This window comes from Camellia sinensis, chromosome 6 (genome assembly GCF_055761805.1).
Source record: "Camellia sinensis isolate YWXY chromosome 6, ASM5576180v1, whole genome shotgun sequence".
In the NCBI taxonomy this organism is placed as follows: domain Eukaryota; kingdom Viridiplantae; phylum Streptophyta; class Magnoliopsida; order Ericales; family Theaceae; genus Camellia; species Camellia sinensis.
In genome coordinates this window covers 189,972,174-189,988,911 of record NC_138966.1, presented here as the reverse complement: position 1 = coordinate 189,988,911, position 16,738 = coordinate 189,972,174, and the positions used below count along the sequence as shown (strand labels likewise).

At 32.3% G+C, this 16,738-nt stretch overlaps 2 protein-coding genes across 2 annotated transcripts; both read left to right on the top strand.

The window, feature by feature from the left end:
- Positions 1-1,587: 1,587 nt before the first annotated feature.
- On the top strand, positions 1,588-2,745 carry LOC114261268 (uncharacterized). Its single transcript, XM_028201508.2, has one exon. The coding sequence runs from the start codon at positions 1,588-1,590 to the stop codon at positions 2,743-2,745; it is 1,158 nt and encodes a 385-aa protein (XP_028057309.2).
- An 8,155-nt stretch (positions 2,746-10,900) lies between these two features.
- On the top strand, positions 10,901-16,481 carry LOC114319338 (F-box/FBD/LRR-repeat protein At1g13570-like). The gene is made up of 2 exons (XM_082876833.1): positions 10,901-10,964; positions 15,847-16,481. Exons 1-2 carry the CDS (start codon positions 10,901-10,903, stop codon positions 16,479-16,481), a joined length of 699 nt encoding a protein of 232 aa, XP_082732959.1.
- Positions 16,482-16,738: the final 257 nt, after the last annotated feature.

Below are 16,738 nucleotides of genomic sequence, written 5' to 3'. Positions count from 1 at the left end.
TAATATCTGTTCTGCTTGTTAAAAAATACTGTAGCTTTCAAAATTATCAAAAATTATACATATAAAAAGATATGTTTTGACTTGTTTTGAAAACAATTTTCAATAAAAATGGGTGTTCTTATTCATTTTGAAAACGTGCGTATAAAATATAATTTTTTTGTTAAACGGAAAATTATATTTTCCTCTCAATATATCACCATAAGGTTTTTATGTATGAATAAAATTAGTCAAGTTAACTTGAGTTTGACCTGTAATTAACTTTCTAAGAATTAATTAATTTATTATGCAAATAAGTTAAATTTAAATATATTATAAAAATTGTTAAATTTTTAAGTTGAATTTAATAACTTATTACATAATAAAATGACTGGGCTTGCCTTCAGTTAAGTTTGGGTATGTTAGATTTTATAGGTTTCGTTTTGATAATCAGAATCGTTAATTTTGAAAAATTGTGTGTATATCATTTATAAAAAAATTAAATTGATTTGATAATTGTAACTATTTTATTTTATTACATTTGTCTTAAAAAAAAAAAAATTATTTTTAAAAGCATATTCACCGTCTATTTTCTTGATGTCAAACCCAATAAAATAAAAAGATTATAATTTGATGTCAAACATAAGAAAATAAAAACAATTATATTTATCAAATTAAATTAATTATTTTTATAGATTAAATTTATTAAATTTTAATTAAGATTTTTTAGACTTTTAAATTTTATTAAATTTTAATAGTTGTAATTGTCATTTAAATAATAATTATTCATAATTTATGATTATTTATAAAAGAACATGATGATTTGACATTTATTTTGAATTTCAAAATTTTAAAATATCAACTTTTAAATTGAAAAAAAATAATGTGTAAAAAAAAAAAAACTAATAAACTGAATTATTTTTGTGCAAAACTAACAATTTCTCCTATAAAAAGGTATGATGATGGAATATTGATATGCAAAATTAAAAAAATAATAATAAATAAATAAATGCAAAAATAAAAAAATTGATAATGTTCTCAGTTTTATTAGATAGTTAAATCAAACTAACAAGCAAAAAGACAAAAACATTTGATCTCATGCCCTGTTTTTTTATCAGTTACTCAAACAATTATTTAGAACATTACTATACAAAATTGATAATATTTTTAATTTTAAAAATTAAAAAAATTGATAATATTATCAATTTTATTAAATAAGATTTATTGATTTTAAATTTTTTAAATAGAATCTGAATTATTATAATATTTGTAAGTAAGATTTTTAAGTAATTAATTCTGAAATTATATGTACTGCTAATTTAAAGTCAACCTAAAAACTACATGAGTGAAACATAAAACTTGTTCGAATCCAAACCTAGAACAACCTTAACTGGCTCTCTGTCAATGTCCCACACGTCTACGGTTTCAAGTCCTACTTGAGCTGAATATCAACGTCTATATATACATCCCACTCACACAAACATACAAATTCAAAAACACTCACCTTCTTCTTCTTCTTCTTCTTCTTCTTCTTCTTCTCACTTGTCTTCAAACCCTAGTTAATTTCTCATTGCTTCAAATTCAAACCCTACTCTCTCTCTCTCTCTCTCCATGAATTTCTTCAATTCGCTCTCCTCAGACGACCCACACACCTCTCCTTCCTCCCCACCACCCAATTCCCGATCAAACGACCCCTCAATTTCATCAATCACCAATGTGTGGTCCTTTGGTGACCGCCTCATCAAAACCCTTGCTTCCAAATCCAAGTCTCTGATCGAGATCTACTGTCGTGATCTCAAGGAATTTGCCTCCGGGCTGAGGAACGAGACCGCCCTGATTCAGGAGTTCGCCCTTAATTTTGGGAACAGAGTCTCTGAGATCGTATGTGACGGTAAGAAGGACTCTGTTCTTCTTGCTGGTGATTCTGAAGAATTTGAGAATCTGAAGAATTCGAGACCGTATAGTAGGTTTGATGTGCAAATTCGCAAAATTCAATGTGCTTTGAATACGTATTGCGAGGAACCGGAGAATTTAGAGGAGTACTATAAGTGGGATTTAGGGTTTAATTTGGATGAGAAGGAATGGGAGATTGATGATTTGATCGAAGAGAATGGGATGATTGAAGAGATTTATAATGAGGTTGTTCCCAGTAGGGTTGATCGGGAGACCTTTTGGTGTCGGTATTTTTATTGGGTTTGTAAGGTTAAGAAAGCAGAGGAGGCAAGAGCTAGGCTTGTTAATAAGAGGGCAATTTCAGTACAGGAGGAAGAAGAGGATGAATTTGGTGAGGATGTTGATGACGATGATTATGAAGAGATTGATGGGTCTAAGTTGATGAATAATTCAAAACAAAAGGCGGGAGAGAAATATTCTTCAGAAAATATTGTTGTCGAGAGGTCTAACATTGAAAGTGAAGAAAAGAGCCTGAAACAAGAAGAAGATAAGGGGGTTGTTTCTGAATCCAAAAGTGACAATGGGGTTGATAAGAGAGTGCATTTGGATGATGGGTCTGAATCAATTGGCAGCATGTCGGAGGCAAGATCTGATGAATTGGGTTCGGAAAGAAAGATAGAAAATGGCCGATCGTGTAAAGATAGTGACTTTTCCGATGTCTCAAGCCAACCATCATTAGTACCTGAGGAAGAAGACGATTTTGGGTGGGATAAGATTGAAGATATTGATAGCATTGATTCTGGAAGATGCTATGAAGAGGAGGAAGATCTCAGTTGGGATATTGAGGATTATGACGAGCTTGTTGATCCACGATGATAAATATTCTGAGTTTTGTTCTATATAACTCACTACTACTCTCCAATTGGGATATTTTGCAAATTGTTAATTTTTATGCCATGATGGTGAGTTTTTTATTTTTTATTTTTAAGGTTGAGGTGTGAATACAATATTTTTTTATCAAGTGATTAATTGTGTTAGTGATCTAAAATTTTATATGTTAGGAGTCTCTTAAAATTGTTAATTCATATAGAATGGATTGTTTTGTGTGTTTACTTCACAAATGGTGAGTATGTGTTTTTTTTACAAGTCAAACCAATTATGTATCCATGTCCAACTTATTTGTGCTTGATTTGTACTCGACTTATTAAAAGTTTGTTCAAGATATGCTGGTTATGCAAATAAGTTAAATTTGAACATATTTTAAAAATTGTTAAAGTTTACATATCAGTCTCCTTATTAAACTTGGTTTGTGATACGTTTGAAACAACTTCATATTCAACTTAACTCAAATTACAAACGTAGGTGGGAACTGCTTTGGAACCCATTTTAATTTCTCAATTGGTTTTGGTACTCATCTAAGCTATATATTAAGTAAAAAGGGGTTTTAATCCCAAGGCTTGTGGGAGCTCCAATCTCTCATTCTAAATTTCATGATTTTTTGATTTAAAAAAAAAAACTTTAGTATTTATTAATTTCTCCTAACCCCCAAGTCTTACCATCATAATAACACTTTAATGTATTAAGAACAAGTATAATTTTTTTTTTTTGAAATCTAATACATATGAATTCCTTGAAAAGTCTCAACACATATGATTATTATCCCTTCTAATAACACTTTAATTCATTAAGAACAAGCATAAAAAAAATTTCTTGAAAAATTCAACACATATGATTATTATCAAAATATTAAACTTTAATATAATATAATAAAAAAAGAAGACATTTATAATTCCTTAAAAAGTCCAACACATATGATTATTATCAAAATATTAAACTTTAATATAATATAAAAAAGGAAAAAAAGAATACATTTAAAAAACATATATAGATAATTGTAAATATATTAAGGAAAATGAGGTTTCTAAATCCCAAGCGTTATGGGAGCTCCAATATCTCAATCTTAATTTTCTAAATTTTTGATTTTAAAAAAAAAAACCTCAGCATTTATTGATTTGGTCAAAATCCCCTAATCAGCATTTATTAATTTTTTTCAATCTACATTGATTTGGTCAAAATCTCTCATTAGCATTTAAAATCTCCTCATACAAATAATTATAGATACAGCCTGTGCATAGTTACTGCAGTAGCCTTTTTAATTTCTTTTGTACACTATGGTTAGTGATAAGATTATTAAATTATTTTTATAAAAAAATCTTAAAAAACATAATTTATATATTAAAAAAATTAAAACAAATATAAATATATATAATTATCCCGTGCAAAGCATAGGTGATAGGCTAGTTATTTGTTATTAAAATGTCTTTAGGATTGGCCCCTTGGTGTTTATGAATATTTAAGCATCGTTTGGGAACCCAGATTTGGGACTAAAATAGCCTCAAACATAAAAAATTAAATAATCTCAAACAGTATTCTAAGGCTTCAAACAGTAGTCTAAGCCACTGTCAATAAGTTGATAGCCTGTCACCATAGGCAGTAAATGACAATTTTGCTCCTATAGACAAATTTTGGAAAAACGTGAATGTCTTATGTTAGGGGTAAATTTGTCATTTTAGTTTCAAATATCATTTCAAACACATTTTTTCAATATAATAATTAACCAAAAAATTCAACTCAACTTTTCAAACACTAAAAACTAAAAATAGCCTGATAAAATTGTCAAATAACCAAAAAATAAAAATAGCCACTTCCCAAATAAGGTGTTAATCTTTTGTTATATAACATGAGCCTTTTGGAGAGTGAACTAATCAAAAGACTAATTTGACTATTATTAAGATTTTAGCAACGTGCTGGTCATATCCAATTTCGATGAGCATCCAAGTTATGATTAAATAATGAATATTCTCCCTTTATGGTCACAACCCATGGTCATGGTCATGTTTGGATATTGAATTATGAAAAAATAAAAAGGGAATTTAGTCATAGCCCCTTCACTATCTAATTTCTCTTTCAAAATGACAAGAATTATATAAGTACTTTCAAAATATCTTGATATTTTAAAACTTGTTTCTTTTACTATATTACTCTCATATCTATCAGTTCTCCTATTAAGACATTTTCACTATGTATTTCAGAGTACAATTTTACTCTGTATGAAAGTAAAATTTTACTCTGAATGAGAGTAAAATTTTACACTCTGAAACTAAAAGTAAAATTTTACTCTAAAAATAAATTTTACTCTGTATAAAAGTAAAATTTACTCTAAAAATACAATTTTACTCTGAATCAGAGTAAAGTTTACTATGATTTAAAGTAAAATTTTATATTGTTAAGCAAATCAACATGTTTTCAACCAGAGTAAAATTTTACTATCACAAAAAATAAAATACATACTAAATGAATGAATCAGAGTTAAATTTTACTCTAAGATCTATAACAAATAAAAAAAAAATGTCAATTGGAAACAACAAGACGACATCTACAGCTCAAATTCATGTTCACCATATCTATTACAATATGTCTCATTTTCATCAACATCAACATAAAAAGAAAAAAAAAGTATCTGTTGCAATATGTTTCTTCTTCATCATCAACAAAAACAAAAAATGATCTAAACTTATATAATAATAATAATTAAAAACAAAAATTAGAGAAGATCGAAAATAAACCGAGGATCTTTAATCTACAATAATTATCGAAAACTTACTCGAATCCATCATTAATGGAAAACAATTTCAAATCTAAAAATAAAAAACAAAAAGCAAATTTAACACAGATCTGTTCAACAACAACAATAAATAAAAAAAAAAAACTGAAATGCCTTCATCAAACGCAACTGGACTCAACAACTCCTCTGAACGATCACCAAATCGCTAATCTGAAAGCAAAATAATGAAGAATCAAAAATCGAAAGTAATAATAGATCAATAAGAAAATCATCATCTCGCCATTGTTAAACAAAAGCAAACCAATCAAAACAATTACTCAAGCCTTCAAAATATATATATATATATATATATGTAATCTATTTCTTTCTATAGTACTGCAAAGAACTATTATGAAGGGAATGTAAGAGAATCTGGTAACTTCGGTGAGGACATGCATGTATAAAACACAATCATCATAAGTATTCCCACCACAGCTTGCTTGAAGAGCAGATTTGTCGTTTCGAAATTGTTGATGGCGTAGACGGTGATGGTTCTCTAGGCCTGCGAGGTCGTTAGCATCGGTTTTGCTACCAAATCTGGTCCTTTGAAACCCTAGCCATGGTGTCATCGTCTATGTATAAGCAATAATTGTATCAAACGAAGCTTGAGAGATTAAGATGGTAATTAGGGAAGATTTAGTTGAGAGTATATTAGTCTGATAAAATATTTAAATAATAAATTTTGTCCTTTATACAAGACTTTATAATTATGAGAGGGTTTTAAAAGTAAAATTTTTTTCTTGGTCCTTTTAACAATAAAAGAAAGGTAAAATAGGTTTATAGCCAAATTTCCCAAAATAAAAATCAATTGGTAAAGAGGGATAAAAAAAAACTTTTATTTCATTTCTATTTTCACCCCATCCAAAGATTGAAACTCAGCTGCATGCCCAACAGTTGCAATTCTTGAGCTGCTTAAATAGTACCAAAGCTTAACATGTAATGGAATTCAAGATACATAATGATAAATGAAAGAAAATTCAAACACCAGAAAAACAAGAAACCAGAATTATTTAGCCGAAAAGAGATTTTATTTTTGAATAAAGCTATTGACTACACTTGATTCAAGTTTATGTGAGGCCCATAGTTTGCGACAACCTACTCAGTAGCAATATAGACATTAACGATGCCAAAAATAGCATCTTTGTATTAATCATATACTATACCCACATCAGTCTTTGCAGTCAGTTAGGATAAGGTAAGTAAACAAACATCAGCCTGTTTGTTTCATGAAATACCTTCATTGGGAGTGAGTGCACTATACAACTAACTGTCACTCTGTCTAAGAACCCTCAAAATGGAAAGGAACCGGTTGAGAACGTTTACTCATCCTAAGTGAAGTGCTTGACCAGGTTATCTGTGTCATAAGTAATATATCCTGAGAAAATTACAGTGCTGATTCCACCATAAACCGCAACAGAGATGGAACCAAGTGGGAAGAACATCTGCACAACAGCATAAGACCAACCAGGTCAAGTACAAAACCAATAAGCATAGACATGTTTTCATATAATTTAGTGTGAATATTGAAAATCTGCGTGGCAATATAACGTCAAAAGAAGATCAATTTAACCTGGATAAAACCAGCCAAGAAGAGAGTAAATAGAGAGGTGAACAAGATTGGATCACGATAGCTGAAGTCTTTGTCCTTCTTAGACCATCTCCAATGGTTACTCAAAACTATCATCAAATTTAAATTTAATGAAAAATACTTTCTTTACTTGTTCTAACGGTTTCATCAAATACATATCAAATTCAGGATTTCACTTTTTTTTCATCAAATTGGGAATCAATATGCCTTTCATCAAATCACTGTTCATTAATGTTGGATTTTCACCACTGAATATCTTTCGGATGTCTCCCCGAATGACCACCTTAAGATAAAAATTTGTGAAAAAATTACACTGGCTGATCAACCAGTGGTTTGATAAAACTACAAAACCTTCCATTATAGCACTTGATATCAAAGGAAGCTTTTACTCAAATTTAATAAAAAAATTGATACACTTAGAAACCAGAAGTGTACCTAGTCAAGGAGGCTACCACATCTGACGTCAATATTAGGGCTTCAAGCACAATTTTTCCTGTAAAAACTCCCAATGCAAAAAGATATCACACAATAGTTTTATGCAATCATCATGCAGTCAACATTTCACCCATTAAGATTTTAAGCAGTTTACAAGAAACTATTAGCTGTCTGTATTGGCACAGCTTACACCAACAGTGAGACTCAGACACAGGGTATAGAGTCCAAGGATAATCAAGTTCAGTGGATTCTTTTGCCGATACACATACATAGTCCTGTAAATTGATGATAATAAAATAAAATAAATATAGATTAAAAAATGAGGGGGCAGGTACTAAATTTCTCAAAAAAATCTTGGAGGGGTGAGCCTATGTAATCTTGGAGGGTGGCCACTGCCAGCAGCCAGCCCCTCGGTTCATCCCTGTCTGTATATATCAGAGAATACATATCATGAAAACGAAATAGCAAAAAGATAAAGAGCTGTTGGAAAATCCACGATTGTTTGTTTGTTTGTGATTAGAGTTGTTTGGTGAAGAGGCCAAGAGCAGTTGAATAAAAAACAATTTTATATTTTTGGGGGTCCTACAGTAGCAGTAGCTCCCCACAATTGAGGAGCAACTGGAACAGTTCAACTGCCTATAATAGGGGCCCTCTTTAGGGAAGCTGATGGAGTTGGTTTTATGGGGTGAGACTCTCCAAAATATCTAAAAGGTAGAGGATTGGAGATGCTCCAAGAATTAATTCAATCATTAAGTTTCCAACTACTTAATTTTTTTTTTTTTAATTTTTAGCATACATTTCAACAGTCAATTTTGTAAGTGACACTGATGGTGGTTGTCAAACGAATTTATTTAATTTTCACTTTATATGTTAAGTTTTAAGTTTTGAATTAAGTTATCAAACACTAGCTAGATCTGTATGAAGTTTGTTGTCCATTGACTGCACTTGGGGTCCCTCTTTGCTGAACAGGCACATAAACGATTGAAGCAACAGTCTTTCCGTGATTCTCCACCTGATCAATCAAGGTTCAGTACCTTGCCAGTAGAGTTGAAACTCTAGAGTACTTTTCTTCTGAAGAATTGCATTCAAGGTGTTGGAAAAATGGTTTATATAGGCATATTTTGGGCCGGCTTTGAGCCCAAAATTGAGTGGGCCCCAAACGTCTTTTGGGGTGGGTCCGTAGAGGTGAAGTGTACCTTGCCGCGTGGCAAGTCACACGGTGAAGACGGAACGTCAAAACCATTTATGAGTGAATGGGTAGTTGACGTCGTTTTCGGATCTAATATTAATTTTTTAGATAAAATTCATGTGAATTTTTTCAATAAAAATTATTGTGGGAATTTAATTTAATTTAATTCTAAATTCAAATTTTGGATTCCTAACTGGTTTCATAAAGTTTGTACCTCTTCCTTTATTTATTAAGCTATTTCATTAGTTTAATATATATATATATATATATATATATATATATATATATATATATATATATATTTATTTATTTCAAATAGTTTAAATAAATAATGTAGCAAGGGCACTTTGAAACTTTGATCAACAGGTTTGTAAGTGTTCCATTCACCAACGGCTATTTTCCAAAACTGTTTGGAAGGAAAAACAGTTCCATGTGATACGGGCAGAACATGTTTGAAACAGGGTTTGCACCTGTTCGGAACAACACTTGGGTGCCTATATATACAGCCTTATATCCAGCATTTTAGACCCTGGAAAAAATTGAGTCTTGGTAATCCAATTTGCTATCCGAAAATTCAGTCTGTTTAATTTGCATTTGCTGTCCAGAATTTACAACATTTGCATTATTCTTCATTTTAGATTTAGATTATATTTCAGTGAGTTAGAACACAGGTTTGGTTCGCCGAACAAATTGTTTGGAGTACTACTATAATTTGTGAAGATCATTGTATCCTGGGAGATAGACGCCAAGTACCATAGCGGGGCGAATCTGTCTTAAGGACAGAGTGTCACACACTCGACTTGGTCTTAATTTTAATTCGATTCGATAAATAAATCTGGTATGCTATTTATTTATTTTGTTTGAATTTATTTCAAGTTATTTTATTTACATAGAAGATTGTTCCAACAATCTTAAGATAGATTCGAATTATTTTGTTTACAGAATTTTTCGTTTGTTTCCCTTTTTCATTCTTTGTAAATAATTTCGGAAGAAAATTATTTTCTGTGAATTTACAAAATAATATTTTGGTTGGAAAAACAAATAGTGATTATATGCTATTTGACAGATAGTAGTAATATACTGTTTCTTTTCTTTGACAACTAGTAGTACGATACTGGTGTCATTAACAATTCAGAATATATTTTTGTAGAAATTGTCAAGAAATTAATTTTGGTTTTTTAGAAATTATTTTCTGAGTTTTCATTAATTAAAATTCTGTTTTCAGTATTTTAATTATTGAAGTGTTACTGAAATTAATTTTCTGTGTGGAATTAATTTGGTTAAATAAAATTTTATTTTATTTCCTAATTAATTGAAAAATAAAAGTTATAGTTTTTATTTCTTTTATTTTACAGAATTTATTTTTCTGTGTGGAATTAATTTGTTTAAATAAAATTTTATTTTATTTTCAAATTAATTGGAAAATAAAATTTACATTCTTGTTTCTTTTATTTTTACAGAATTTAATTATGTGAATTTGGTTTAATTTTCTGTGTAGTGAAAATTCTAATTATAATTTTTTTTTATATATTAGAATTGATGGCTACTGAAACTAATGCCCAAACAAATACTACTGTGGTGGCTGCAATGACACCAACCCCCTCTCCTGTTGTAACAGTACCAGTAAATCACAGTGAAAAGCCAGAGAAGTTCTCAGGAACTGACTTTAAAAGATGACAACAGCAAAATGTTTTTCTATCTTACAACTCTGAACCTGGCTCGTTTTCTCCGTGAAGATGCTCCTATCCTGAAAGAGGATGAAACCGACCGGCAAGTGGTTGCTGCGGCTGATGCTTAGAAACATGCCGATTTCCTTTGCTGGAACTACATCTTGAACGGACTTGACAACACATTATACAACGTCTACAGTCCAATCAAGACAGCAAAGGAACTTTGGGAATCGTTGGAGAAAAAGTACAAAACGGAAGATGCCGGCTCAAAGAAATTTGTGGTTGGCAGATTCTTGGATTTTGTAATAGTTAATTCAAAAACTGTGATCAGCCAAGCTCAAGATTTCTAGCTCATTCTGCATGACATTCACGCAGAAGGCATGTCTCTCAGTGAATCCTTCCAAGTTGCAGCCTTAATTGAAAAATTACCAAAAGGCTGGAAGGAATTCAAGAACTACCTTAAACACAAGCGCAAAGAAATTTCTATGGACGAGTTAATTGTGCGTTTAAGAATTGAGGATGACAACCGCAATTCTGATAAGCGGGCAGGTAAGAATCCTATGGAGTCTAAGGCAAATGTGGTGGAACATGCTTCAAAAACCAAGAAACGTAAGTCTTCTGGAGAAAGTTCATCACAAGGCTCTAAAGGGGGGGAAAATAAAAAGTACAAGTTTGATGGCAAATGTTACATCTGTGACAAAGAGGGACATCGGGCCAAAGATTGCCGTAGCAAAGGCAAAAGTAAAAGAAGAATAAGCAAGAAGCCTGCTCAAGCCCATATGACCGAAGTGGACAATATTTCCAATGGTGTCGATGACATCAATCTTTCTGCAGTTGTTTCCGAGGCAAATCTTGTCGGAAATCCTAAAGAATGGTGGGTGGACACTGGTGCTACTAGTCATATTTGTGCCGACAAAAAGATGTTCACATCTTATTCTTCAGTGGACAATGGTGAACAACTTTTTATGGGCAACTCCTCAACTTCCAAAGTTGAAGGACAAGGAAAGATTGTACTCAAGATGACACCTGGAAAGGAACTCACTCTCAACAATGTGCTGCATGTACCGGACATTCGCAAGTATCTTGTTTCCGGATCTTTGTTGAGTAAGAATGGGTTTAGGCTAGTTTTTGAAAGTGACAAATTTGTACTTACCAAAAACGGGATGTATGTAGGAAAATGTTACATGTCTGATGGCCTTTTCAAATTAAATGTAATGACCGTTGTACCCTCAGTTATTAATAATACATTTTCTTCTTACTTGCTTGAGTCTTCAAATTTATGGCATGGTAGACTAGGACATGTTAATTATGGATCTTTGCGTAGATTAATTAATATGGAATGTTTACCTAAATTTAACATTGATTCAAATCATAAATGTGAAATTTGTATTGAGGCAAAACTATCTAAAACTCCTTTTCATTCAATTGAAAGAAGTACGGAACCACTTGAATTAATTTATAGTGACATTTGTGATTTTAAATCAATTCAAACCAGAGGTGGGAAAAAGTATGTAATCACTTTTATAGATGACTATACTAGATATAGTTATATTTATTTAATTCGAACCAAGGATGAAACTTTGGAAACTTTCATTTAATATAAGAATGAAGTTGAAAATCAACTTGGTAAGAAAATTAAGAAACTTAGAAGTGATAGAGGTGGTGAATATGAATCACTTTTTGGTGAATTTTGTAAAGAACATGGAATAATTCATTAAACCACTGCTCCTTACTCACCTCAGCAAAATAGAATTGCTGAAAGGAAAAATAGGACTTTAAAAGAAATGATGAATGCCATGTTAATAAGTTCTGGATTACCTCAGAACTTATGGGGGGAAGCAATACTTTCTGCTAATTATATTTTAAATAAAGTACCCCGAAAGAAAGTGAATCAAACACCTTATGAAATGTGGCATGGTAGAGTACCATCCTACAAATACTTATGGGGGTGTTTGGCTAAAGTGGCTATTCCTAGTCCTAAAAAGACTAAGATAGGTCCTAAGACCATTGATTGCATTTTCATTGGTTATGCCAAGAATAGTAGTGCATATCGGTTTTTGATTCATAAATCAGAACATTCCGAAATGCATGTAAATACTATTATTAAGTCTCGGAATGCATCATTCTTTGAACATGTATTTCCAAATAAAACTGGACAAGAGACTAGTAATAATAAGAGATCTTTTGATACTATTACTAGTAATGATCAAGAACATGATCAAGAGCAAGAGTTAGACCAAAATGAGGAAGAAGAACCTAGGCGTAGTAAACGTGCTAGAACTTCAAAATCTTTTGGTCCAAATTTTCTAACATTTTTGTTAGAAAATGAGCCTTTAACTTTTAAAGAGGCTATGTCCAGTCCTGAAGCTCCTTTATGGAAAGAAGCTGTCAACAGTGAAGTTGAATCCATCTTGCAAAATCACACTTGGGAATTAGTGGATTTGCTACCAGGTTGTAAACCTCTTGGGTACAAGTGGATTTTCAAAAGAAAATTGAAAGCGGATGGATCAATAGACAAATACAAGGCAAGACTTGTAGTTAAAGGTTTTAGACAAAAAGAAGGTCTAGAGTACTTTGACACATACTCGCCAGTTACTAGAATAACATCCATTAAAATGCTAATTGCCATTGCATCTCTATACAATCTAGAAATTCATCAAATGGATATGAAAACCGCTTTCTTAAATGGTGAGTTAAATGAAGAAATTTACATGGAACAACCAGAAGGGTTTTCTGTTCCAGGAAAAGAAAAGAAAGTGTGTAAATTGGTTAAATCATTATATGGTTTAAAACAAGTGCCAAAGCAATGGCATGGGAAATTTGACAAGGCAATGATGTCAAATGGATTTAAAATTAATGAGTGTGACAAATGTGTTTATATTAAAAACACAGATAAAGGTTATGTCATTGTATGTCTTTATGTAGATGATATGCTCATCATAGGTAGTAATAATGATATGATTAAAACTACCAAGAAAATGTTGAATAAACATTTTGACATGAAGGACATGGGCATTGCTGATGTAATTCTTGGTATGAAAATTACCAAAACATCAGAAGGATATGCTTTGTCACAATCTCATTACATTGAGAAAATACTTGACAAATTCAGCAAAGATGATGATCATCTTGCTAGAACACCTGTAGATGTTAATTTGTATCTTTCTAAGAATGTACAGAAAAGTATTTCTCAATTAGAGTATGCCCAAATTATTGGAAGCTTAATGTACTTGATGAACTGCACTCGCCCAGATATAGCTTATGCAGTAAGTAAATTAAGTAGATATACAAGTAATCCGGGAGTAGAACACTGGAAAGCAATTATAAGGGTTCTAAGATATCTCCGTTTTACTCGTAACATTGGGCTGAATTATACTAGATATCCAGCAGTACTTGAAGGATACTGTGATGCAAATTGGATATCGGATACAAGAGACTCAAAGTCCACCAGTGGATATGTCTTTACTCTTGGTGGGGCGGCTGTATCTTGGAAATCTTCCAAACAGACGTGCATTGCTAGGTCTACTATGGAATCCGAATTTATAGCTTTAGACAAAGCAGGGGAAGAGGCAGAATGGCTTCGCCACTTCCTTGAAGATATTCCAATATGGCCAAAACCGGTGCCTACTATATGCATACATTGCGATAGTCAATCAGCTATAGGTAGAGCACAAAGTCATATGTATAGTGGTAAGTCACAACACATTCGTCGTCGACATAACACCATGAGACAACTACTCTCTAATGGAATTATTTCCATAGAATATGTTAAGTCTAAAGACAACATAGCGGATCCACTGACCAAAGGGTTAGCAAGAGAGTTAGTTGAGAATTCATTGAGGGGAATGGGACTTAAGCCTATTAAATAAGAGTTACCACAACGGCAACCCAACCTAGTTGACTGGAGATCCCAAGATCTAGGTTCAAAGGGACAACCGAGTTATGAATGACTCAGAAGGATCACTGGGGAGTCTAACTCCTACCCATTTCTTTGATGAAATAGTGATGTCTGCAGCGTTTTAGGTTACGTAAAACTTTTAATGATTCTTATATCTAGGTAAACCTAGTGGAGTATGGTAGGATACTCTTCATAAGAATCACCTATGTGAGTGTGAACTGGGCCGGTTCTATAAGATTTGTGAAGGGCTATAAGTCTTTAGAACACTCATGAAAGACCAGGTTGTTCAGGGCCAAAATGAACACAATAGTGAGAACTAAACTGTGTCAGGGAATATACTGTGTGAGTTCTATTGTCTTGGTTTACACAAACGGTTGAACAGTTCAAGACATCATATTCACTGTTTAGCTAGTAAATCCAATAGTGTCTCACAAGGGAAGGTTCAAAGCCAAAAGCTACCTATCCTTTGCAGAATATTACCAATTTCTGTACTCTCTGATTAGATCATGTTGTTGCATTTTCTCTCCGTCAAATTCCATTCATGTGGGGGATTGTTGGAAAAATGGTTTATATAGGCATATTTTGGGCTGACTTTGAGCCCAAAATTGAGTGGGCCCCAAACGTCTTTTGGGGTGGGTCTGTAGAGGTGAAGTGTACCTTGCCGCGTGGCAAGTCATACGGTGAAGACGGAACGTCAAAACCATTTATGAGTGAATGGATAGTTGACGTCGTTTTCGGATCTAACATTAATTTTTTAAATAAAATTCATGTGAATTTTTTCAATAAAAATTATTGTGGGAATTTAATTTAATTCTAAATTCAAATTTTGGGTTCTTAACTGGTTTCCTAAAGTTTGTACCTCTTCCTTTATTTATTAAGCTATTTCATTAGTTTAATATATATATATGTTTATTTATTTCAAATAGTTTAAATAAATAATGTAGCAAGGGCACTTTTAAACTTTGATCAACAGGTTTGTAAGTGTTCCATTCACCAACGGCTATTTTCCAAAACTGTTTGGAAGGAAAAACAGTTCCATGTGATACGGGCAGACCATGTTTGAAACAGGGTTTGCACCTGTTCTCAACAATGTTTTGCACCTGTTCGGAACAACACTTGGGTGCCTATATATACAGCCTTATATCCAGCATTTTAGACCCTGGAAAAAATTGAGTCTTGGTAATCCAATTTGCTATCCAAAAATTCAGTCTGTTTAATTTGCATTTGCTGTCCAGAATTTACAACATTTGCATTATTCTTCATTTTAGATTTAGATTATATTTCAGAGAGTTAGAACACAGGTTTGGTTTGCCGAACAAATTGTTTGGAGTACTACTACAATTTGTGAAGATCATTGTATCCTAGGAGATAGACGCCACTCATCCGTAAGTACCATAGCGGGGCAAATCTGTCTTAAGGACAGAGTGTCACACACTCGACTTGGTCTTAATTTTAATTCGGTTCGATAAATAAATCTGGTATGTTATTTATTTATTTTGTTTGAATTTATTTCAAGTTATTTTATTTACACAGAAGATTGTTCGAACACAAGGTTCAGTGCCTTGCCAATAGAGTTGAAACTTCAAATTCTAGAGTACATTCCTTTTGAAGAATTGCATCCATGGTTCAGTGCCTTGCCAATAGAGTTGAAACTCCAAATGCTAAAGTACTTTTCTTTTGAAGACGCAGCAAGAACATGCATCTTGTCAAGTACAAGTAATTGGTCTGAACATCCACAATTCATACTTGACAAATGCCCCTTTGAAGAGCGCGACCGATGGATTGAACCAGATGCAATTGCATGGATGCAGAAAGTTGTCGAAATTCTCAATAATCATCCTAAAGGTCCCATTCGAAAGTTTATTCTCCACATTCCGGACATGGAATTTAACTGGGACCGATATATAAATATCTGGATACCATTCCTGTGGAGCAATGGTATCAAGGAACTCTCCATGGATAATTGGAATGTTATTACATATAAGTTTCTCCTTTTCTCTGAGTGCTATGAATTGACACGATTGAAGCTCTGTAATTGTGCATTCCACAAATCATTTGGAAGCTTTCAGAATCTTCGATTCCTTCATCTTGATAAAATAGCATTTGGTTCCGACACAGTTAGTTATATTACACTCAGTACCCCATCGCTTGTGCAGAGGAGCTTGTAGATTGCACGAGCTTTCGATATTTGAATATTCATGCTCCAGTACTCAACAATTTTGTTTTTGCCAGTAGTGATGGAATGAGTCGTGAAGATGAGAGTCAGGTGAGGTTAAAGCTGGCTCATTTTGAGAAGTGGGACTACATTCTTAACTTTTAACCCACTTCCTCTTATAAAAAAAAAAGTCAAAGAATAAAAAAAATCAAAAAGTCAACTTTTAATCATCTTTTCTAAACATCTTTGCTCGTCTAGAAATTTTTTTGG